This window comes from Puntigrus tetrazona, chromosome 2, assembly GCF_018831695.1.
Source record: "Puntigrus tetrazona isolate hp1 chromosome 2, ASM1883169v1, whole genome shotgun sequence".
Classification (NCBI taxonomy): domain Eukaryota; kingdom Metazoa; phylum Chordata; class Actinopteri; order Cypriniformes; family Cyprinidae; genus Puntigrus; species Puntigrus tetrazona.
In genome coordinates, this window is record NC_056700.1 from 11,482,104 (window position 1) to 11,508,539 (window position 26,436).

At 39.6% G+C, this 26,436-nt stretch overlaps 1 protein-coding gene across 1 annotated transcript; it reads left to right on the forward strand.

Annotated features, from left to right (window-relative positions):
• Nucleotides 1-25,601, forward strand: mast3a (microtubule associated serine/threonine kinase 3a). Its single transcript, XM_043262715.1, is given in 33 exon segments — nt 1-539; nt 8,045-8,079; nt 8,082-8,115; nt 9,138-9,169; nt 9,172-9,212; nt 10,371-10,497; nt 10,500-10,524; nt 11,524-11,599; nt 11,785-11,859; nt 11,861-11,995; nt 13,799-13,900; nt 14,169-14,196; nt 14,428-14,492; nt 15,469-15,490; nt 15,493-15,553; nt 16,122-16,330; nt 16,469-16,607; nt 16,699-16,831; nt 17,437-17,602; nt 17,885-18,001; nt 18,274-18,381; nt 18,469-18,572; nt 18,657-18,832; nt 19,400-19,524; nt 19,649-19,686; nt 19,688-19,847; nt 20,125-20,357; nt 21,688-21,810; nt 21,914-22,050; nt 22,138-22,316; nt 23,563-24,030; nt 24,033-24,083; nt 24,086-25,601. Coding segments are annotated over 33 exon segments (4,335 nt in total). The 3' UTR covers nt 24,358-25,601.
• The last annotated feature ends 835 nt before the right edge of the window (nt 25,602-26,436 follow it).

The following is a 26,436-nucleotide window of genomic DNA, read 5'->3' on the forward strand; positions in this document are numbered from 1 at the left end:
ATGCCTGCCGTGCCCAAGCCTCCAGTGCCAGCGCCTCGTGCTCAGCCCCGTCAGTGCCCGCCTGCGTCGCCCGTCCAGTGCCGCCTGCGATGCGCCCGTCAGTGCCCCGGCGCCTCGTCGCCCCGTCAATGCCAGCGCCTCGTGCGCCCGTCCAATGCCAGCGCCTCGATGTACGTCCAGTGCCAGCCTGCGTGCGCCCGTCAGATGCCAGCGCCTCGTGCGCTTCCGTCGATGCCGGCGCCTCGTCCGCCTCCTCAAGATAACCCACCCCCTCCCACCTTACCACCCGTCGGCGATGGATCAGCAGCCCCCTGCTCATCCTCTGCCCTCCACCTGGAGGCTTTCGTACCCAGGTCTGTTGGTCTCCATTGCCGCCGTGGAGTGAAGAATCCTCAGCTTCATCGTCCGCCTCCGGGCCCGGACTCAGCTCGGCTTGTGGGCGTCTCGGCTTCCCTTGGGCTCCTAGCTCCTCCCTCTCCACCGTTGCTCCGTCAATCCACCAGCTTCACCAGGCTCCATCGTCTCGACTACGCGCCCTGGTGCGGTCGTCGACCAATCCGTCGCCTCAAGTTCCTCTCCTCCAGCGCCGCCTCGTCCCTCCGTCCCTCCGGCTCTGTCAGGCTCCCGGCTCACCTCAGTCCTCTGTCGCTCCTGGCTCGCCGCGTCCTTCGTCCCCGTCTGCATCGGTCGCCAAAGCCTGCGGTGTCGCCTGGGACCTCCAAGCGCCTCTGCATCACCCTGGCTCTTCTGCTCTCCGCCTTCGCCTCAGTCTCCTCGACCACCTGCTCCACATGTTCGGTCCGGCTCCATGGGATTGATGACCGTTCCTCTCTATGGCTCCTCCCTCCGTCGGCTCCACCACTGACCATCATGGCTGGGCTCGGTATCGCCTCCGGCTCCCGCCACTCCTCCACGTCTTCTCCTGGCTCCTCCACCGTCTCTTCTCCTGGTCTCAGCTTGCTGACGCTCCTCCAGACCCCTCCCAAGCTCCCAGTTATGTTTTGTTTGTTTGTTTGTGGGCGTAGGAGTCGCTCCTAGGAGGGCTATGTCACCAAACCAGCAGAGAGGAATCTTACCTCTGGGTGATCTGCGATCCACTCCCTCTGCTATACTTCCTGTCAGAGGACTATAAATGCAGCAAGCCACTCAACTGCAGGGCTGCATTATTTCGCCTGTTTCGCTGTTAGATCGCCGTGGATTATTGTCTCTGGTTTATCTGGTTTGACCCCTGCCTGTCTTACCTGCAGTTCAGTGATTGTTTGCTGCCTGACCTGACCACGCCTGTCTCTGGATTTTGCTGTTGTCTTACCTCTGATATTCCTGTTAGCCTGTTTGGCGCCTGCCTGTTTGACCATGCCTTCCATTTAATAAGCCTGCACATGGATCCATACGCCTCAGACCCTTCATGCATTGACATTACTATTTTGTTCACCAAAAATATAACTTTAAAATAAAAATAAGAATATGCACTCAATCATCGACATTAAAAACAACCAAGAATTCCACATCGTAATGGTCATTGAAAACCTTTAAAGACTGCGTTCTGTGCATAAAGGAGAGCAGACAAGGGCGGCTTATGCGCAATGTTGTGATATTTGTTTCAACCAATGTTGCATTGTTACATCAAAGCATTGTGGTGCCACTCGGTGACAGACAATATCCATGACTGACAGTGCCAGTCAACTGCGAATTAATCAGTATTATAAAAACTTATTTTATTATAAAAAAAAGTCATGAAGATGAAATGCAACAATGGCGCTGTATGCACGATGACACTAAAAGGGACAACATTTGTATTACCATTTGCATATGAAAATGAATTGTGGAAATGTCATTTCCACAAAACAATTGCATTGAAAAACGGATATGAAGAGACGGAGTGTTTCTTACACCAGTTTAAAAACCGCTACCAGACATGAAAACTGTAAATGACCTCTACTGATATTTAGAGACCGCACTTTGCAGATAGAGTTAACCCTAACAAATAATAAACAATAAACACACACTCTAAACTCCCCCGGTTAAGAACTACAGTCGACATACCCTACATTAATATGAAAGACGGCACGCCAAAAGCTCCTCAGCACAACGGCCTGATTCACGGCTCAATACCATATGGTGCCAAAGCTGCGCGTTTTGATTGGATTCCTCGCGGACATCTCGGCATCCGCCAGTCAGGTGACAGCGTGCTCGCTGTTTCGGGATACGCTGGTGACCAGAAACGGGTTGAAGTCTCGTGAGTGAAGAAGGAAAGACATTCATCCCTACAGTATGGGTTAAATTAATATAGAAATATATTCACCAATGGATGAGCCAAATGTACTGAGGCGGCGTGGTCTACAGGTAAGCGTGCATGCGTGATAAGACAGCTTAGTACTTTCGTTTTGAATTAATAGAATGCATCTCTGTTCATTTTAACAACACGAGTTTAGTGTTTCATCAGAATCAGCATGTTTTTTGTTTTTTTACAAAGCGATTGTTTCGTTGCAACCCATCACACTTCTCGCATCAGTTTGTTTGTACACGTTACACCGAATCGCATATGGCTTGTTTGGCGCGTGTGGTGTTGGGAAAAAAGGTTTTAGTTACATACTTTGTATATATATAAATGTTTTTATACTGACGACGTTTGAAACAACGGCTGATAAATGCGCGTTTCGAGTGGAAGTCGAGCCCGCGTTTCATCAGCAGTTGCCATGGTGATCACGGCATTTGTTATGCTCCGATCTGTTTATGATGGAAGACTTGCCTTTGCTTGTTTGCACAACCCTCCCCGACAGAAATACTTTTATAATCTATCATTTAAATGTATTCCTCTGAAGGTGTGCTAGATTGGTCTAGCCAGTGACAGTAAAAATGTAGAGGAGGCCGAAAGTGAACGAATCAAAACATATTTTAAGTATTTAGAAATTGATTCTGTTTATGCATCTAAATTCTGATAACAATTCGAACACTTCGTTTGTATTTGTGGGCCAAGTGTTAAATGTGTGTGTCAATGTGTGTCTGTGTGTGTGTGTGTGAACCATATTTTGAGCAAAACTTGACAAAATCTCTCATCATCTTTTAAGGGATTCCTCATTTGTTAAAACTATACATAAATTATTTAAAAGATTATTTTGCAGAAAGTGTAGAAAGATTTCTGGGTTATAAGACTATGTGGTTTGGGTTAAGTATTTAGAACTAGCTCAACATAAACAAGATGTCTTTGCAATGTCCCATTATAGCTATAAAGTAAATGTGTGTGTGTGTGTGTGTGTGTGTGTGTGTGTGTAGAAGTAAATCTGAGTCTAATTTTGTGTTTTTATGGTGCAGCTGCAACCTTCTGTTCAGTACTGTATTTTGTTTATTTTCATGAATGAATGAAAATGACATCCGTTATCATTAAAGAATGAAGATAACATTAGAAACCAGACGGGAAGAATTCTTTCTTTCCTCGTGTATTACAGCGTGGCATCTTACTGTCACATTTTACCGCATCGCGCCGGGCGTTGGTCATGCTCTGGTCGTGGATTCATTTCTTTGTTGTGGGCCAGGTTGTCTGATGTTCTGTCCACACATGTCCAGGACTTCAACCTGTGCACAGAGGTAAACCTGAATTTCTGTTTTGCTGTTTCATCACCCACAACTGCATCAGCGTAAGCGTGTGATTGTGCAAAGCGAACTACAGTGACACAAGGTTCGTGTTTTGACCCTATGTCGAACTGACAGAGCAGAGTTTTATTAACTTCACACCCAGCGCTGTGCAACATATGGCCTGTTGGTTTACTATGAAACTGGATGAGTCAATTTTTTTGTAGAGCCTAACTTTAATTGCACTTCTGGTCTTCACAAAAAGTGCTCTGAAGTATGAAGAAATATATAACTTTTAAGCACATCTTTCAGAATAAGTAGTTTCTTTCTTAATAAAGAAACATCCTTGAGGAAAAGTTAGGCGCATAAAGGGCAGAGACTAAACAAGGCAACCTTTGTAATTGGTCATCTACAAGACATTCATTGACGACAAAGTGCACTGCATTGACAGTGGCCCTTGGAACTCTGACGGCTAGCAAAGAAAGCCAAGCTGGCCCTGTTAAAACAAAATTAGCTAGCACAAACATCTCTCCATATTCTAAGGGCTGGCAAATTTATATATCCAAAAGCTGAAGAGGGTACTGTGGCGATCCACAAGGCTGAGCTTTGGATCTTAGTTTATGTATTGTAATGTGATTAATGTCATTCTCCATCACAAATGGTTGTTTATGGAAGGGTTTGCTTTTGGCTGAGCGATGGCTGAAGAAGAGATAGCGAGGGGATGGCGTGTGTGCGTCGCGCATAAGCACTTAAACATGCGTGGGATTTTTGTAGAGTTCGATTATTCACTCCAGCCTACATCTAACGAAGCGTTAATTTGGCCTCATATTTCCGATTAATTTTCTGATGTCCATCAAATGTTCGGCGGCTGAGCCACTTCTCCAGCCAAAAGGGACAATGAGGCGTTGGCTTCGGCTTTCAGGACTGACTGGGGAGCTTGGCCAGCGCACAGGAATTTTATGAGGTTATAACGCATAATTTGATTATAGTGAGTATGAATTAGGACAGCAAAACTTAATATAAGCATTAAATCAGTCTGGATCAAGAAATACAAACCAAAAGCGTGCTCTGTTTTGTTAGATGTGTAATGCTATGTGGACTGCAGTTTGAGTTTGAGTGTGAGTGATTGCCTTTATAAGACAAACCTTGCATCTCCTCAGTATTGAACTCTTGAGTGGAATTGGATCATATGTTTTCTGGGTTATAACTTTCATTGTAGGTTTTAAAAAGAGTTTAAAACAGCGATCTTAAAATGTATTGTGTTGACTCTTGTTGTGTGATTGATCATGATCATCTTATTTTATTCTCTTGAAATCTAAGACCCTCTTACTCATGCAATATTAAATGCATAATCTGTGTTTCCATTAAAACACATTGATACATATGACTTGTTGTTTAAATTAACTCAGTCTTTATTACTTCCCAGGAAGGAACTGAGCCTTCCACATAGAGAGGAAACATGTGAGTGACTTCATTCTCTAATATAATGTTTAGTCACTGTCATTTCAGCTTGCATTTACTTTTTCCATTATATGCTAATGCATTATTTTCTTTTTACATTTTATTAATTCTAGTGTTTGTGTTGTATTAATATATATATATATATATATATATATATATATATATTACACACATTTTATAGAAATCTGCATTGAAAAATTCAAATTCATTTAAAGTGCATCAAAAGCAAATGACATTCTGGTTGCATAAAAAGTAAAAAACAGTTCTATAAAAAATTACATTTTAGTATTTATATTTAAATATTAACATTCTATTGCTACATATTTGTTTAAAATACATAAGCAAGCATTTTTAAATTTTAAGCATAATAAGAAATTATGTATCGAAAAAATAACAGAACGTGAGTTAGGCTAATTATTTATAAGTTTGCAATATGTTCATTTTACTGGTAATAATGTATCTGTCTTTATTCGATTATGTAAGAATGTATATAGAATAACGTGCAATATGTTTAATATTAATCATTTCATGCATTCAGTGTTCATTGGAACTGTGTTCATGAATTAATTTATAATGTAACAGTGACGCTCACACATGAAAATGAGGGTTTTTGAAAGTTTTTGAAAAAGTTTAGTTTGTCTTTGGGTTTGACATTATCCTCTCCACAATAATCTATTACGCTTGCAACAGGACACTCTTTGCATGCTAAGTTAAAGGAGGCGGGTTTAGTTGCCCGGCTTTGACGTTCAAACCCCGCCACGACCCTTCTTTCAGTCAGACTCTTATGACAACTTCCTCCTCCATGCACCCGCTTTCTTTTTGTGTTGCCCCAAAACTTGCCATCGCGTACGGTCGTGCTGCTATACCTTGCTAAACCAGGGCAGCGTCCGTTGTGGTGACAGGGCTCGGTAGCAGACGATGGCATTTTCAAACCAATGTGGCAATGTGTCGCGGCGAAAATAACGCGATGATGGCATCGCGCCGCCGTGCAAGGCGCTTTCTGTCTACTCCCATGTGGCGTTACCGGGCGCGATGAGTCTGTGTCGACATGGGTTCGCCTGGGAATTGCGTTGAACTTCGGTGCTTTTACTCGTCGCAATGCTGCGGTGTATCTTCGATGAGTTGCTAACCGCGGGACGACGAAGACAGGCACACCGACATCATGTCTGATCGAGATTACTGGACGGTGTGTCCGAGTTATAAAGTCAGTTCGTTTCCGGAGTTTTAGTCAAACGGCCCAAAGGTAACGACGAGCTCAGGCGTGTTGCTGCTCATTTTTTTGTTGTTGTGATTGATTGCTGGTCGTCAAGGTTGGTCCGCCAAACGTAACTGGAAAAAACCCACGGACGCAACCGCGAGAAATGCGCTTGATAAACTGGGCTCGTTCTTTTTACTAAAATCCCGTGTAACTGTCGCGGTTTGAACGTATCTTCTGGCGGCGTCCCTGGGTTTGGTCGTGGGCCGCATGCACGCTTTCATTTTCCACCCCTGCCCGTTTTTGTTTCCTATAGTAAGCGTGGCCGCGCACTGCCGAGCGTCCTCTGCTCCTCATTGTCCTGTCGGCGGTGGACGGTCATATTCTGTCGCCTAGTCTTTTCGTAACGTTTATATACGTTTAACCGTACGTACGGGGGCCTGCGACGGACGTGTCGTTATCTTTCGTTTTGAAATCCCTGCCAACAAGTATAGTCATTAACCGATTGTAGTAGTACAGTGGTTATAAGGTCGTCAGGTCATAAGGAGGGTTGTTTATTTTTTTAATAGAAGCCAGACAAATTAGTTTAAGAAAAGGTAATAAAAAGCATGTAAATGTAAGAGCAGCGCAAATATTAGCTAGCTAGAAAGATTTTGGGTATTAGGAAATAAACTGCTTTAATGTGTGTGTATATTTTCATTAAAGTGGTGAATGCTCACGGAGATGAGGAAAAAAACGTTTTTACTCTGCATGGAAAGTCGCCCCTTCATTGGGTGCTGCCATGTTGATGTCACATGACCAGACTTGTTGTGTATGAGTGGGCAGCTGCTTGTCACTGATAGCATGTTTACTACTTAAGCCGTCTTTGGCGACCTGCTTCATCTCCCATTAAGCTGACCAAGAATATAGAAAAAGCATTGTGAGTCTTTGCATGGTCGAAGCATGCTCCGTTCAACGCGCTCCCATTGAAGAAAAAGATAGAAGCAATAGAATGAAACCTTAAAGGAAAAAAATCTGTCATTAGTCACCTTCATCCCATTCAGATCGGTGACACTTTTTATTTTTAGAGCAGAAATTAAGATATACCGTGACTGCCACGCTTCTAGGCCGGGAAAGGTAGTAAAGGCATCATTAAACTTCAAAAACAGTTCATGTGACACTTTGAATGTGGTAGTTGCTATTGGTGCTCGCGCAGGGTCAGAAAGTTCTCAGATTTCATCAAAATGACTTAATTTGTGTTCTAAAGAGGCTGAAATGTGTTAACATAAAGCCCAAATTCATAATTTCTACTATGTAATAAATGTCCACAGGCCCGCTCAAAGAAACCGAAGACACTATTGATTGATTCAGTTATACCACATCTAATGTTTTTTTGTAATCTCAAATTGTGTTCCACTTCTAAAGACGTTAACAGACCATCCTCACAGACGGCTCTCATAACGCAGGAGTATTTGTAGAAAACTATGTATTTTTGCCTTTCCACAGTAACCGGAACAAGAGGAAGAGTTTGGCTCCTCACCTACTCTATCAAGACCGCCTCTCACCCCTTCCTTGCAAACTGGTAGCTATAATTACTACTTTTTGCTTCTCTCCAATTATGATAATGATGTTTGATTTACACCATGCATGATGATAAATACAGGCTAGCATAACATGCTGCACAGCCAGCCCCACTGCTGGAATATGCCAATGCTAGTAACACTTTATCAACAAAGCCTTGCAAATGAGTGCCAGGCAATACAGGAACCACTTCGGCATCCATTAACTCAAAAACAACCGTAATGTGCATTATTGATCATAGAGATGTGTTTCCTACAGGCAGCAGTCCTCTCTGGACAGTCCCAGAAATGTCTCCGCAGTCCTTCGGTCAATTTTCCATTCATACGGAGGTAAGAGCTGAGCAGAATGAGACGGCAAACATGTCCGAGTGTATTTGCATTTAGTCATTTGTCATGCATCATCTTATATCTGCCTTTTCATAATGGCTGTATAAAAGAAGCAAGGAATGAGTGGAAAGGTTTCTAGCCGGCCAATGAGATTCTGCGTTCGCTGCAGCTGCCCTCAAGGCTGTACCGTGGATGGGAAGCTTGGCATTTGTCACAGCAATTATAGTGAAGTCAGTGTGTAGCCTCATTACTTTACGCTGCCGTGATTATGTACTGAGGCTCCATCCGCTTTTATTAATGCTTGCTTGAAATGATGGGACCCTACCAGCCTCCTTGTAGAGCTAGATGAAGATTCAACGAGTTGTTTTTTTTTTTTTTTTTTTTTTGGTTGTGTATTTATTTGTGCCTAAAAGCAAGCAAGCATGCATGTAGCTATTTGTGGATGAATGATATGACTGTGTAGAGGTCCTATAAGTTCTTAAAGTAAGTTAGGTTTAAGTTTTGATATTGATATATATTCTATAGCATTTTTAATGTTGCTGACAAACTTGTAAATCTGGTGTATAGGCTAAAATTTTGGGGTCGGTAAGCCTTTTTTATTTTTTTTTTGTTTGAAAGAAATGCTGTTCTTGAGAATAATCCTTCATCAAATAATCCTTAAAAATATTAAGCTGCACAATTGTTAACATTGATAAGACAAGAAATGTTTCTCGAGCAGACACTGAAGACTGGATTAATGGTTACTGTATTAATACTGAAAATTTCGGCTTTACACAGGAAATAAAACATTTAACAAATATTACAGTTTTTTTAGATCAAATGAATGCCTCCTTGTAGAGCATAAGACCCCAAACGTTTTATGTATATGAGGAAATTTGTGTAAGTATATGATTTTGATGTGACTGATTGAAGTACTTGTTGTTGTTGTTGTTGTTCAGTTATTAAAACAACCAGCACTTTTAATAATTTTTTAACCATCTGAAGATTCCTTACGTTATGTTTTGTTGTGTCTCTCTGTATTTTAGACCAGACACACGAAGGTGGTCCGTGGCATCTGTCTCTCTGGATATGGAACCAATCCACCCAGTTCTGCTGTTTCAGTGAGTGGGCCCTCTCAACTCTCCTCAAAAGACCTCTTTGTTTTCCTTTTTCTTTCAGCCATCAGTCCAGTTTATCTGCAGTGTTTTCCTTTTATGTAATCAGACAATGCACAGAGCAGATGTGTTCAAACCAACGTATATATTATATCTGCTATCTGCAGATCATTTGATTTCGCTTTTGGAGTGCGCTTTAACTGCAGTACTAGTGCCGCTAGTTGAAAAAGAGTAACAAGTACACAGCATTCTAGATCCTCCTTCTTCTTATTATTATCATTGCACTATTACTATTATTGCACTTTACAGTGTTAATGTTGAAGCAGTCAGAGTCTATTGAAAGTGATTTCCATTCCTGACAAAAATGACGTTTAAAAGATTAATGGAAAATTATGGGCAACTTTAATCATGAATATACCTTTTTCCATCATAGGTTCTCTTCTAAAATCTAATTGGCTAGAAATCGCTTATAAATGGTGATCAGTGACCTTCACACTATATATAATTTTATTTATATAATTTGAACTGATCATCCTGCTACAAAAATAGCATTTGGTCGTTACATGTCTACAGGGTTGACCATTGTGGGTAATTCTCAGTGGTGAAAATCCATTAATTTCATGGATTTATTTTCAATGAGATTGTACAAAAAAAAAAATAGCCCCTTTCTGTTTTGAAATGATATATGGCCATTCATGGCTCATGCGATGAGGTCAGCCTGGTCTAACAATGTGCTATTGAGCTAGTGTCAGTGAAGACTTTATTCAGAGGGAAGCTGTGAAGCTCTGGTTTCCTCCTTCCAGCGCTGCTCCCGTCATGTGCTCTCCGTCTCCTTTCCCGAGATTTCCAGCCTTAAATTACCATCTATGCCACAGACAACTGCAAGCCAGAATGGAAAGCGTCCTGGTCCTGTAGTTGTCTTGCATAATTGCACACACTGATAAGCAGCTTTAGAGTGTCAGATGCTCGCCACTTGAAGCTTCGCGGCAATCTGAGCGTACTCGCCCGCCCCGCTATGCAGATCTCTGTGTATTCGTTGCCGAGAACAACTGCTGTTACGTTTTACACATCTATAAATTGGGGTGACACAACAGGCATATGCAAATGTGATTTGTTGTCTGAATCTAGCTGTGTTTCTGTCTCTCGCTCTTTCTTCTGCGTTAGTCTTCCTCCTCCTCACAGGAGCTCCTGCACCAGCTGCCCTCCCAGCCCACCCCAGATGACCTCCATCGCCTCTTCAAGCATTTCAGGAGCTCAGAGAGTGTGGCAGATGAGGATGGACAGCCTCGCCTTTCCGTCCTCGGCCGAGGAGCCTTAGGTCTCTATGTGTTAGAAAAGAAAAGAAACACGAACATCAATGCTGTATTTTCTTCTTTTTTTGTTTCATCTGGTGCAAAATGTGTGCTGGCATAGAAAATATAAAATCTTGTAACTTTTGTGATACAAGTGAATAAGGATGAAAGATTAGTTTGGCTTGTACGTGCTAGGTAATACTCACTCTACATGCTCTTATACAGTCAGGGAAAAGGTCTGCCAACACCGTAGTTTAATTAGCTAATGCTTAATCCGCGCTCTGCTTTGGATTTAATTTGGCATGGCTAATCTATATACAGATTTAATGTTTCAAAGAATAATTGGTTTTTTCTGGCAAATTGGTAAAAGTTAAAAATTTTACCTAACAAAATTATTCTACTTTATTAAGTTTATTTAGTAGATAATTGTCCTCATTTTATGATTTTTAAAACCTGCATCACTTATAAACTTGTAGGATAAATTTTGTTATTATTTTTATGTAATTGTGGGATTTGAAGTTTCAAAATAGGGAAAGTGTGCAATTGTGTGAAAATCTATAGAAAATATAATACATCTATCTATATTTAAATATAAAGACAGCATTTATCACTTTTTTTTGTTTTTTTTTTTTTTATCACGGAACCCATTTTTCAGAAATATATGCATATTAAAAATATAATTGTTATTGTAACTAACCGCAACCAAGTTTTTGGTTACATAATTTTTGTGTGTACGGTGTATATTTAGTATGTAAATACATAAAAATAAACACACGTATAGTATGTATTTTGAAAATATTTACATATGTTTATATGTATATATTTATATTAGTATAATATAAAAACGATATACATAACGATTTCCTTATTCCTTTCTTATACGTGCATGTATGTGTAGTTGCTTATACATAATAAATATACACACATTATGTAAACCAACTTAGTTATTGTTTGACTTTATTGTTTTATTGTAAAAGTGTATGTGATCAATTTAATGTAACCTGAAGTATTGTTTTGTTTTGTAGCCCTGGGAGGACATGTGGCTCTTTTGATAACGAGATTGTGATGATGAATCACGTCTACAAAGAACGGTTTCCAAAGGTAATTGAGCTCTGACATTTAAATTTGAGTTTTTCTTCATGGACGTGGACGCCACGTCAGGTCATCACATGTTGTTTACTTTGCTTAAATTGTGGCTGTGGGAAAATTGATGGCCTGGTTGGTCCAAACAAAGCAAACGACAATTGTCAGCTACGCAGTCTCACCGTGTTTTATCACTCTTGCAGGCTACGGCTCAGATGGAGGGGCGTTTGCTGGCAGTGATTGCAGACTACTCCCCAGACAGAGCTCCTCCTCTTGCCGGATGGAGTGCTGGGCTTCATTCAACACCAGCTGGTCGAGCTCGTCCGAGACTGTCTGGAGAAGTCCAGAAAGGGGCTCATCACATCCTGCTACTTTGTGGAACTTCAGGAAAAATTAGACAATTTCCTGCACGAGGTAGAAACGCATACCTGTAATGAAGTAAAAAATGTGGAAAGTATCGCCTTGACATTTGGATCTGTTAAAAATGGATTGGTTTTGCGTCAATCTAGTTTGCAATGTCGCTAAGGACTAGTATTTCACTGAAAAAAAAAAAAGACAGTTGTGAAAACTGCCGTTTAAATCTTTGTTGATAGTTATATAAAAATAGATATTTTTCACAACGGTTGTAAAGCAACAACAACATTTTTCAAAATTTGAAAATAATAATAAATGTTTCTTGAGCACCAAATACAATCATACATAATACAACATGAAATTTACACACACACTACTGAACAAGAAGTTTTGCAAGAACATCAAAAATATCTGTCAAATAATTCTGGAACAATAGAAAATGATCCAGATAAAGTGAACCACGCTTAAGGTTTTTATAATGTCTAATGGCAGTATTAGTTTTGTAATAAAACTACTTAAATTACTTTAAATCATACTAAATCGATGCCGTTGGAGTTTGTTAATTGTGTGTAAATATTTGATTTTATGAGTTTATTATAGCTACTTTAGTAACCCAGGCCAGAAGTAGTGAAAGATTTTGTTTTCTTTTGTTTGGTCTGTGTTTTTGTTTGAATAATATTAGCTACGTAATACACCGTGGCATGTGTGTTGGAGTGCATTTAAAGCTCAAGGCACAACTCTTCAGCCATACTGACTGTACATAAGTATCTTGCCAGGACATGCATTTGACCACTTACATGTGCAACTTTCTTTCAGTGCTAGTTTTTCAACATGGTACGTTTGACAGCCCTAGTTTGCTGTAGTTCATACTGGGTGGTTTAATGGTCTCTTTCCAGCTCTCAGCTGAATCACTGATACTGCCACAGCCTGTCGTCTTTATAAAAGCATTTTTACTGAATGATCACTGACTGAGAGCCTTGTGGCTCCAGACGCGAGACCCCTGAAGTCCTGAGTGATTCTTTTAATAAGCACTGTTCCTGTCACATTTAATCAGAAAATGACATTCAGCAAACTGCTGCACTGAAGCACTGCGGTATCTTCGGAATTATGTTGCATCTATACAGGCACATGTGTTCGTTTTAAAATAAACCGGCAGCTTTCATTCCTCATACCAAGCCGCTGTTGTCACGTAAAGTTTTTCTGGAAAGAGGCACACTAGTCATCTGCAGTGTTTGTGTGCCCGGGCAGTCATGTCGACACTGGAGGGAAGGATGGTTAATTAGGGCAAGTGAGAGACTGTTTTGTCTCCCTGAGGAGCTTTTGCTTCATGCTTCTGAAGTCATGAATAGCAAATGAAGAGAAGAGGCTGATCAAATTAAGCAAAAGGAAACAGGTCGTGGTGCAACAAATTCCGTTTACCTTTCCAAGTTGCTTGCGTGGCAGGGTTTGGTGTTGTGTTTTTTTTTTTTTTGTTAGTGATATTTTAAATGAATGACATTCTCAGGATAAATTGTTTGATGAAAAAGAGCTCCAAAATTCTTCTTTTTTTAAATGCTGCCATACAAGTTTAAAGTGACACGAGGGGGAATTGAAAATGACAAATATTTAATTTTGGGTTGAACTATTTCTTGAAGTGACTTGTTTGTCTTAAATGTCATAGGGAGCTTGAAGGGGTTTTATGGTCTTGTTCCATGATTACTTCTCTCTGTCCTTTCACAGTAAATTGGGTCACTTATTTCTTTAACTTTTACCATTTGAGATCTGACTCATGGTAATGTCTACCAAACTTTATGCAAAAATGTAGGTTGTTTTGTTTTGTGCTCATAAAGTTTATTTGCATTGACCCTGAGTGTTTTTTTTCAGGCATATGAGCGCTCTGAGAGCGAGGAAGTGACTGTGATTGCCAAACTCGTGAAGAAGATTCTCATCATTATTTCCAGACCAGCAAGACTACTGGAGTGTCTGGTAAAAAGATGGTTCTGTACTAAGAAGAATGTATTTTTATCGCATTAAAACCTTATTTTCTGTTTTGGGTCTAAGAGACCACAATACCAATTTTAATTTATGGTTAAGTGTATATATAGAGAGAGAGAGCTTGTCTGATTACTGAGATTTTATGTGGGTTATTTAGCCTATTAATCTACCTTTTTGTAATTTATTATTACAAAATCTAATGCCTCAATCTAATGCCATTCATATAATCCTGACATGCCATGTTTCTGTTAACCATCAGGAGTTTGACCCTGAGGAGTTTTATCAGCGTCCGAAGTTGCAGAAGACCAAGCAAAAATAGGCCAGGGCATCAAGACTGATATCCCCGATATATCATCAGTCAACTGGGTCTCACCCGAGACCCTGGAGGGTATAATTATGATTTATCTAGCACCTCACCCTTAAATTATACGTTTTGTCTATGTTGTAAAGGGTAATTAAATGTTAGCCTCAGGCAAACAAGTGATTGAGTTTTCTCTTTTTTTTTTTTTTTGGTTCAGACATGGTGCAGCTTGAGCACAACAACTCAGGCAGCCCAAGCAGAGATCTGGATGACACTGCAGAGGTAAGGCAATAAATCAAAGCTTGACAAAATTCTTAAAGTTGCTCGCTGTTTCTCTACACTGCTGGAGGTCTCATACTTTTCTTTCCAGCCGAGGAGCAAGCTATTTCAGAAGTCTTTGCTTCAAACGCACAATTTTGTATAGCTGTGAAAAGAAATGGAAAATGTGGATTGCAGTAGTATTGGTGCAAATACAGCGTGTAGTGAACCTTTAATTTATCATTGAAAAGTAAAATAAAAAAAAATGTAACTTTAAAATAGGGTGACCATAAGGTCCATTTTTTTAGGACTCATCCTTACCAGGATTTCTGTATTACTTTGATTCATAGAGCCCAGAGAGAGTTTTGATAACATAAGGAAGTGATGCCATACACCGGTCGCTCAAATAAAGCCAAAAACTAGATATTTTAGGCAAAATGGCTCTTATGGTCACCCTAATTAAAACAACTTTAGATTCTCAAACTGTCTCAGAATAGTAGTACATTATAATTGAGATTGGATGGGAAGCACTAACAGAAGTTGTAAAATCTGAATATGCTACTATTGTTTTTGTAAGATGCTTATCAAGACTGCATCAGTTTGATTTAGAATGCAGTAAAATGGCAATGTTTAGAAATTTAAAGTGCAATTTATTGCTGTGATGCAAAGCTCAATTTTCAGCTTTTGTTACTTAAGTCTTTATGATGCTTTATAAATCATTCTGATATGCTGATTTGTTGATCAAGAAACATTTCTTATATTGAAAAACTTTTTGGTGCCTAATATTTTGGCTGAAATTGCGAAGCATTTTTCAGTTCAAAAGAACAGTATTTAACAGAAATATTTGTAAAGGCATGCTTGTATTACAGATTTACGTTTGAATGGAAGTGGGAAAATATATACGTTAAGTTGAGTTTTGGGGGAAAAAATTTTTTTTTGTCAAATAGATGTGGTATTGTTCCATTCTTGAGAGTTTTCAGAATCATATTTTGTGTCCCAGAATCGTCAGGGAACCACAACGCCTCAAGAAAACCTCTGGAAAGAGACTTTGAGACTATAAAGCTCATCAGCAATGGGGCTTATGGGTGAGCTTACATTTATTCCTTTTTTTTTCATTAAAGAGGAAATTTCATTGTTTTTAGAATCGCATGAATTTAGGTTGCCAGTTTATAAAAAGACTGGAATACACTTTATAACTTTTGTCTAGAGCTTTCCCTCAGTTTGCATTCTGGAGAGATCAACTCTAGTGGTGGAAAATCAGAATAAATCTCCAGATTTTGGCCAGTCAGAGATGACAGATTTCACAGAAAACAACATGAATTACGACAGGCAAAGACGCACAGTTTTTAGCTTTAGACTAGGATCCCATCCGTTCAGAAGATATTAAAAACACGTTTTTGTAAGTTGAGTCTGTTTTAGAGCGCACATTGTTTTCATTTATCTTGTCTTCTCGTAACGAGGCACATGTTTCTGTGTTAGTTTGTTGTGTTGGTAATGAGTTTTATTGATGCCCAGATTCTTTCTCCGTTTATAAGCATTTATAAAGTCAACAAGTGTCAGTTTTTTTTTTTTTAACTGTTGAGAGTTTTATAAAGTTTAGCTCTTTAGAATATCAAACAGCTTTGATCCTGATCTAAATGTGTTGACTTGCAGGGCTGTGTACCTGGTAAGGCATCGCGGGACACGGCAGCGCTTTGCCATGAAGAAGATCAACCGGCAGAACTTGATCCTGAGGAACCAGATCCAGCAGGTGTTTGTGGAGCGAGACATCCTGACGTTTGCAGAGAACCCTTTTGTTGTCAGCATGTTCTGCTCCTTTGAGACACGAAGGCACCTCTGCATGGTCATGGAGTATGTGGAGGGTGAGTCAGAAAAGTGATGTGTTGCTGCAAATATGTTTCTTGATCTAATCTTATGACACACACACACATGCGCCATTCCTTGTGTATACTGTCATGTGTCTGCAGCTGTAGTGTTTTAATATGAAATTGTCTTTACAGGTGGAGACTGTGCAAATTTGCTGAAGAATATGGGTCCCTTGCCGGTGGACATGGCCAGAATGTACTTTGCAGAGACTGTTCTGGCACTAGAGTATCTTCATAATTATGGTATCGTGCACAGGGATCTCAAACCTGACAAGTAAGAGCTGCTCGATGATGTAATCCTGCCATTATGCCTGACTCCACTTCCTGCAGATATTGCAATCACTGTGTTTGTTTCCTGACTTCAGCTTGCTCATTACGTCGATGGGGCACATTAAACTCACTGACTTCGGTCTGTCTAAAATCGGTTTAATGAACATGACCACAAACCTGTATGAAGAACACATGGAGAAAGACACAAGAGAGTTCATTGATAAACAGGTCAGTCTACCCGTTCATTCAGCACACCAAATAACATACTAATTTTGAGCGTTCGATTTAAATTACTTCTTTTCTTTTCTTATTTTATCCACATAATTTCTTCTTTTCTTGCATGAAACAAAAAATGCAATGGCTGTTGCCTAATGCATAAAACAACAATATAAAATCAGATTTAAGTGTTACATGGAAGAAAATATTTTAAGTAAATTAGGTATTTATTTCTGCTTTTTTTCGCCAGACTCCATGACGGAAAAAACTGTTAAACATGAGACTTAAAAAGTAATGTAAATGGAAAGCTTAGAGCAAATAATGATTTAAATTTTGTATATTATTTTACTTGATTTCATTCCTGCAAAGGTAGCCTTTTTTTTGTTGTTGTTGTCGTTTATTCATTAATTCAGTAACATGCTATACTGTAATGCTGAACATTACATAATGAGTTAATTTAGTTATGTTTAACTAATTTAACTCACACAGGCTATACTATGGTTTCAGAGAAGTTCAAACTTGAACTTATATGTATTTTTCTAATATATTAGAAAATTAATATTAAAGATTTTGTATGGTATGGTTGATCTGACAACTTTTTCTTTCTTGTTTTCTAGGTTTGTGGCACGCCAGAGTACATCGCGCCAGAGGTCATCCTCAGGCAAGGTTATGGGAAACCTGTGGATTGGTGGGCCATGGGTATTATTCTTTATGAGTTCCTGGTGGGCTGTGTGCCTTTCTTTGGAGACACACCAGAAGAGCTCTTTGGCCAGGTGGTCAGTGGTAAGAATCACGATATCTTAAACCCTAAGAGCGATTGAACGAATGATCGTGATTGAAATGATTTCTGTCTGCTGGATGATAAAACGAGTTGAAAAGGTTCCCATTGCCCTATTTCGCGGAACAAATCTGAGCTGTATCGAAGCATCAGAATAGACTTGGAAGTTGTCTCTCTTGATATGAGCCCTAATTTTTCAAAAGCTTTCAGTGCTTGGCAACAGTGTAAAATTCTACTTTATACGATTAATGTTGTGTGCATTTGTCTGTGTCCTTGTCACTTCATAGATGAAATTGAGTGGCCAGAGGGTGATGATGCATTGCCTCTTGAGTCTCAAGACCTCATCACAAAACTGCTAAGACAGAGTCCCAAAGAGCGCTTGGGAGCTGGTGGGTGTTTTGCCAGTTTAGTCCTAATGAATGCCTATTTATCTGTTTGATTTGAGCATTATGTAAATTGTTAGTTTTCAGTCATTTCTATACATTTTGTTTTTATCCTTTGTTTCTTTCAGTTTTAGTAATGACTCTGCTTAAAAGCTTAAATGCAAAAGCTTAAACAGAAATGTAGCCATGACACTTAAAGTACCAACACAACTGTTTAGGAATTTGGTCGTGGTCATAAAGTAGCCAGCTACCATTCATGTGTGGTATGACCTACAGGAGAGGGCAGCAGAGAGGTCAAACATCACTTTTCTTTCATGGTCTGGACTGGAGTGGACTGTTAAGACAGAAAGCGGAGTTCATTCCACAGCTTGAAACTGAAGACGACACAAGTTACTTTGACAGTAGGTGGCTCCCTTGCTCTTTTATGATTTTTATGAAATATAAATATAATGTAGATGCAGCTTAACTTCTGTTCATCTGCTGCCCAGCACGTTCTGACCGTTACCATCACTCTGAGGAGGACGATGAGACCAACGATGATGAGTCTTATCAGGAGATCAAGTTTTCTTCCTGCTCGCATCGCTTCAGCAAGGTGAAATAGCTGTGTGCACAATGTTATATCATAGTGACGCCTGTCATTTAACATGCTAAGACTTATTTTTGTCATGCGAATCAGGTGTACAGTAGCACCGAGCAGCTGGCTTCTCCGTCCAACTTGAGCCTGTCCTCCTCTGAGCGGAGCTGCAGTGAGGAGAAGGAGGACCGGTGGGACGGTCATTCAATGCTGTCTCCAGTTGAAAACCCAAGACAGCTACCAAGCAGCGACAGGAAGCAGGATTCCCACAGGGGCAGGTAAAGATTGCTGTGTACAGAAGAGCAGACTAACACACTACATAATATTTCGTGTGTATATACCTAGATAAAGCTGGAATACGCCACGATTTTTAAAATCTGAATCATTTTAAAACATGGGACATCATACGCCAAACAATCATACTCTGGAAGACTTTAAAGGTGTTCCTATAGCAACAAACCCATGCGGAAATGTGCCTTGTTGCTGGGAAAATAAGTGAAAACGATACTCGTCCTAGAATTGACTGAAAATGTAATTGAGATCAAATAAACGTTAAAATAAAATGAAACTTTATTTAAAATGTTTTCAAAATCAAATAGAAACGACTAAATGTAGAACTAAAACTGAAGTCATAACTAAAAAATACAAAAATAAAATTATAATGGTGTGCATGAATAACCGCTTTTGAAAAGTGATATAATGCAAGCATTAAGTTTTACAAGCAAAAAATTGCGTCCGAAGGGTATATTAAAAAAAACAATGTTTGCTTTGGTTCTAGTATTTTTCTTTCTTATGATTGCTTCAAAGTGTTGTTTATTTGTTGTATGTCATTTCTTTTCTATCAGTCCAAGTCCGAGGCCGAGAGCATCGCCCAGTTCCTCTCAGCCTGAGAGGGGCACTAGTCCCCTAATTTTGAACAGCACTCAGAGTCTTGAGGCCATGCCACACTTTGCCTTTCCTGAGGATGAGGGTAACCATTTTTAATGCATATTTTAATCTAGTATTTGTTCAAATTAAAGGGCAACTTGTGAATTGGTCAGTCTGTAAATGCTTATTCTCAATTTGAGTTTTTGTTATGTATTTGTTTTTCTCAGAAGGTCTTGTGTCAAATCTCCGCGAATCGTCTGTCAAGCAGCAACTCCACTGGAACAAGACCTACTAACCGCAGGGACCACAAGGGTCCGCGTCGCCTCGGGCTCCAGCAGGAGACCCCAGAGAAACCACGCTCACCATTTACATGCAAAGTCCCCAAGTCTGCATCCGTGTCTGGCCTTTCTCTCATCGTCACAGCAGGTACAGTGAGCTCAGATGTGTTCATGTAGCGTTGTACCATCATGTGATAGCATCACACCGAAGGCAACTGAAATTCATGTGACTACAACAATAAACAAGTGAAGCAGGTGGTTTCAAGAGAACAATGAACAGCTGAGAAGAACAGAGAGTCTATTGACGTAGATGAAAGCGAAACATGACACGACAAACTTTGTGTTAGATATTTATTAACAATGTGTGAATATTGCAGCTATTATGAGGCATTTATCATATGTATGATCATGTATTTTTGCTGTAGATGATATCCCTGGTGGGCTCCAGACAAGCCCCATGTCTTCACACTCCCCTCTCATCCAATCCCCTTCATCTCGGGATTCTTCCCCTAACCGAGACCTCTCTCTTAGCATGAACAGTCTTCGTCCTCCTGTGGTCATTCACAGCTCTGGGAGGAAGTGCGGCTTTGCACTCGTGCGTGCCATTCGGGTCTACATGGGCGACACTGATGTCTACACAGTGCACCACATGGTCTGGGTAAGTAATAAGGATGCAGTGTGCATTGCTCCACTCTGTATAGTGGTTAACTTTCATTATAATATTTTTAAATACATTTTAAATTTATGGTTTTGACCAAAGAGATTTGGTGGGCTGAAACTCATTGCCTCGGTTTAAGCAGCATGTGAACTGAACATCTATTCTTTTTCCTTATTATAGCTCGAAATAAACAAAAACAAGCATCAGAAGTTATATGGAAAGAAACAGTACAACTGTGAAATGTTTTATGTAGTCATATGTTTCAACTCCGATCACCGCAAATATCAGAACTGACCGCCATAAGTAGACCGTCATGTTTATTCAACGAATAATTGTGAGCTCAGCTCAGCTTCTTTGTGTACAGCTGTTACCAGGAAAACCGCTATTTCTGCTGAAAGCACCTCCTGCTGGCAGAGAAGGAGGCCCTGTTTACACTAGTGCGTTTTTCATTTTAAAAAATGTTCAATTTGAAAAATAATCCTCATCTACAGTGTCGTTTCTTCTGCGTTTCAGAAACAATCTCCACTACAAAACCTACAACTCATGTCATGTGACCGCTAACTGAGAGTTAGTTAACGGTTAATCTACCTGAGACTTGTTATATCACGCATCACTGCTATTTCGATTTTGATTGTTTCCATTGTCTTCATTTGTAAGTCACTTTGGATAAAAGCATCTGCTCAATTGAATGTAATGTAATCATAGATATGTATAGATAGATGGCCTATTATTTAGATGGCAGACACGTCTGTGTGCTTAGAGTGGTCGAATGAGAAATCTACCAATATATATCTATGGGTACAATAATGAGCATGATGTTATTGTTTATACCAGGGGTACCCAACCCTGCTTCTGCCGATTGATTGTCCTGCATAGTTTCTAAACTAAAACGGGTGTGCAGCGTTTTCCAAAGTCTCGGTTTTCAACCTTGAAACACACTAGTGTAAACGGGGCCTAAATTTGTATTTTTCCATCAGATTTACGCAGCAAGCGTATTTTTCTTAAGCGCTGATAGACTTCCACAAAGAATCGATAACAATAGCATAGTTAGAGTAGATTACACTTGAGCCACAAAAACTTGCGTGTGCAATAATGATTTTGTTGTTACCTTTGAAATGTTCTATAAACAATTTTGTGAATTGTTACACACATCAAAGTTTTTTTTTTTTTTTTTTTTAAGCTAAATGAAAAATTACATTTTGTTCATAAAAAAAAAAAAAATCAAATTTAACTTCATCACTATGGTTATTCATGCTCAGAACCCAGTGTACTAACATTTTTATTGGTTTGACCCATTTAAATGTGCTTTTCTGTGTCACTGTTGATCTAGAGCGTTGAAGACGGCAGTCCTGCTCACGAGGCCGGGCTGAGGGCTGGTAACCTCATCACTCATGTGAATGGAGAGTGTATCCAGGGTCTGGTGCACACCGATGTGGTGGAGCTTTTGCTGAAGGTACGATTATCAAATAGATCTGGAGTTAAAGGCAGTCCATGTGCTTTTTCAATAGGGAGTTGAATAGATGCTTGATTTCTTTATATTTAATTTTTTTTTGTAGAGTGGCAGTAAAGTGACTCTACAGACGACTCCTCTTGAGAATACGTCCATTAAAATTGGGCCTGCGAGAAAGACCAGCTCCAAGGGGAAAATGGCACGACGCAGTAAAAAGAGCAAAAGGAAAGAGGGTCAAGACAGGTTGGAAAGATGTGGTGTCTTGTGGAACATTTTAAACTAGTTAAACTCTTTGAAACCCAAAATCTAATTTAAGCCTAACTTTTCTAGCAAACGGCGAAACCTTTTGAAGAAGCTGCCCAAACACAGTCCAGGGATTCAGAACAGTCGCAGTTTCTCGGCGGGTTTTCAGCACTCACCTAACGACAGCCTGTCTGACTCCCCGACGCCGAGCCTGTCTCCTGGGCCCAACACGCCGTGCAGAAGCCCAGCTCCAGACCTGTCATGTGGTATGACTCACACTCTCTCCTTTTCTGCTTCGGTCTGTAATCAGATATGCCTCAAAAAATAATTCCTAATTCAAGGAATCAGATTCTTTAATAGAAAGTATTTATTAAAAATAATTATTTCTCGGTATTTAAGTATTTACTTTTTTTCCATTCAAAAGACCCTCATGATTCAACAAATCATCCATAAAAGTAGCTTTAAATCAGATAATCAGATAATGGTAAGGCATGGTTCAAGTTATAAAATATTAGTTCAAGTTATAAAATATTTATACGTTAATTAAGGGATAATCAACGGCTAGTTGTGCGTTAAAGGATTGTACATGCATGATGTGGAGGCAAAGAACCAGCCAACGTGAAGCGGAATTTGGTTGCCTCCTCGAAGTCCTGCTTATTTCATGGTCATTTGCCAAGTTATAGACGAGTTAAAACTAGTATTACTCTTCACAGTGCAATATATGACCAGAAGGGTAAAAACAACAGTTATTTTTGTCAGTTATGGCTTGTGTGCTCTAGCATTCTACCCACTTCAAATCAGACAGAGATAAAATGGTGTGGTAATATCACATTTATATTAATTATAGCATTTATTTGAATTAATTATCAAGAGAGAGGGAGAGATGCAGCTCTCTACAAACAATACAGGTTGTTTAGTTCAAAAATAACACGTTTTCCACCACTATATTTTTGATCAAATAAATGCAGCCTAGATGAGCATTTAATAATTTAAAAACCTCTCTAAATTGGGGGGTGTGTGTGTGTGTGTGTGTGTGTGTGTGTGAAAATTTATATATTTTTTCAGTTTGAAAGCTTATTTGAGAAGCATTATGGTGTGTGCACATTAAAAGCTAAGCAAATATTTGCATTGTGTTATTTGCTGGATGGTTTTCAGTCTGAGGAGTGTGACGCACATCATCATCAACAACATTTTGTTTTGCCTTTTCTTTACCGCTATTGCTGCTCTGTACCGGTTGTTAAAGTACAATTTAAACGAAACGCTGATGTTGTCAAACCAGACGTGTCAAGCTCTTTGCTGATTGGCTTGCGCAACAACACGTCGTGCAAATTCGCAGTTGAGGTGAAATATCATGCATTGCGCGACTGCTTCGCCCAATGTGCGTCAGTCACGTGTGCATGCAAACACAATTAAATCTCAATCCGTTTTTAATGAATTGTTTTTAAATAAAGTAACTTTTGCTTTTGTTGAGTAGTACGTCAGTGATTAGCATTGTTTGCACTCTTTCAACAGATTCAAACTCTCCTCAGAGTTCCTCCCCCTGCTCGAGCTCTCCGAATTCTCCCATCCTCAAAGTCGACTCAAGTTCCCTTCACGTTTTGGGATCCAAGATTGGTCTCCGTTACAGCAAGGGAGGCCGCTGCAAGTCCACCAACAGTATTCCCCCCCCCCTCGCCTGCAATCCCTCCTCACAGCCTCTGTCTCCACAGTGTTCTCCATCGTCCCTCGCCGGAGCTCCTAAAAGCCTCCACTCGTTTCATAATAAGATGATGTCCCCTCCGACCATCGTGAGACAGACCGTGTGTCCTCGCAGCGCAGAATCACCTCGTTCGCCACTGCTGAGCAGGGTTCATTCATCCGAGAGGCCCTCCGGTGCTCAACATGGAGACAAAAAGGCCTTCTCCACTCGAAGACACACTGTGGAAGTTCCCCAGAGCGAAGCAGAGGGACTCGAGTCACAAACTAGTGACATTGCCTCAGGTTTTGTGTGTGTCGCGACCACGCTAGACAAGGGTTGTACCTGGCTGGCCAGCAGGCGAGGACTCTGGCGGTGTGGTTATGAGGAAGCTAAACTTGTCTGAGAGACGAGATTCGTTTAAGAAGCAGGAAGCTGTTCAGGAGGTCAGCTTTGATGACTCTGATGACAAGGAGGTCACGACATCTACACCAGTGCCATCTCATCCGCTTTTCAAAGCTGCGTGGATCAGCACAATGCAGGCGGAGGGAAGCTCTGAGACTTCGGCGAGTAAACCCGACGAGCTTGGATCCAAGCTAAGAGAACAGAGGAAACCAGAGGATGGCTGTTAGCCTTAGATAAGTCCAGAAAACTGTGAGACGGGTGCTTCCATTATCATTCAAATCAGAATCGTAGAGAAAACAGGAGTAGGGAGTCTTAGTTTAGTATCATTTATTTGTAGGTTAGAAGTCATTGACCTGCCAAACTGTCTTATTAAAAGGATAGTTTTCTAATAAATGAAAATTCTGTCATTTTTTCCCACCTCATAAACCTGAATAACTTACTTTCTGCTGTAGAACATTCACGAAAAAATGTCTGTTGTTTTTGAGCCCATTTAACTTTCATTGTGTAGACAAAAGCAGTCTTAAATGGATAGTTCACACTAAAATTCTCATTTACTAACTTCCATGCAGGTCCAAAAGTCTTTTTGTTTTTTTGTTTTTTGTATGAAAATATCTTAAAGAATGCAGGTAATCAAATAGTTAATGGTCCTCATTGACTTTCATACCATTTATTTCCCTACTATGGAAGTCAAATGGGAAACCAACAAGAAATGACGCTAAAATGTTAATCTTTTGGGTGAACTATTCCTTTAAAACATTGTTGGCATTGTTTGTGTTCCACCAAAGTAAATGATATGACAGAATTTTCCTTTTTGGGCAGATTATCCCTTTTATGAATTTGTTTTACCAGATAGCACAATAAACTTTTGTAGATTTTGAAAGATTTTATTTATTACATTTGTTTTATACAAGATGGGAATGGAAAGGTCATACAGTAGGATCGCTTTCTGAGAATTTGCACACATGTGGTCCTGCTGAGGTTCAATTACTGTTGTCTCTTCATTCTCATATCTCATTTATATCAGTAATATTGGCATATAACGTCATGTAACGTCTGAGTTGTCAACAAAAAGTAGTTATTATGTTGACTAATATTATTTTTTTGCCATTTTGCAAACTTGGATGCAGTCTTGTGTTGGTTCGGTCATACCCAATAATATCCCAGCACCTAAACAACGACTTGTGAGAAGCCATTTGGCCAATGTTGGTATTGTAGAGTATCATGTTTACCGGAGCATTGTTGTTCTCGTTACTTAGAAAGAACAAAGTGGATTATGAATACTAATTTGGTCACAACTTTTTATTTATGTTTTGGAATTGGTATGTGTTATAGCAGTGTTGTACAACTGAAATCATTTGACGTACGTAATCTTTAACAAATGGTTGCTCTGTCTTTTAGTGTTTTGTAGTCGGACTTGTGGAAATGTCTGTTCTCTTGAATTCACTCAACAGCCATGTGGGATGTTTTTGTGAGTACCTATATAAATGCCATAGTTCAAATCTGCACTGTAGCCTTCTGAAGTGTTGACATCTGCTTGTTTGGTTACACAAAAATTCAGTTACGAGTAACCTGAGCTTTCTATGTAATGGTTTGCTTAAACTGGACCACTTCCTCATTCATTTATCAGATTTAAAGAGACAGAAGACGAAGTTTAGATACTTGCACTCCCAGTCTGACTTGTCTTTCTCTTCTTCTTCTGTACTTCAGATTTGTGTGGCACTGTTTCCTTATTCACATACAACTTTCATTTACTTTTGTATGGTACTGTGGTGTTTTAAGTTGATTTTGTGTAGTTGATCCAGTTCTTTCCACAGCCGTGGACTCAGAAAGATCCTAGACTCTTAACTAAATCCACTCACTCACAGTGTATTTGTAAAGTTTATTTAACCATGATTAAATGTGTACATAATTGCTGATAATCATATTTCAGTGGTTTCTGTGCTTTTTCTGTTGTGACCATGAATGTTTTTCATATTTAAGCACTAGTGGCCTGTGGTATATTAACTACCTCCAGAAATTATTACAATACACTACAAAAAAAACAGTCTGTCTATCCACACACACACGACCTAAGGCTGCATTTATTTGATCAAAAATATAGTAAAACTAATTTTGTGAAATATTATTGCTATATATATATAGATATATATATATAGATATATATATATATAGATATAATATTACAATATTATTTCTGACAGATTTTCAGCAGCCATTACACCAGTCTTCAGTAACATGATCCTTCAGAAATCATTCTAATACACTAATATTGAAAGAAATATTCTTATCAGTGTTTTTTTTTTTTT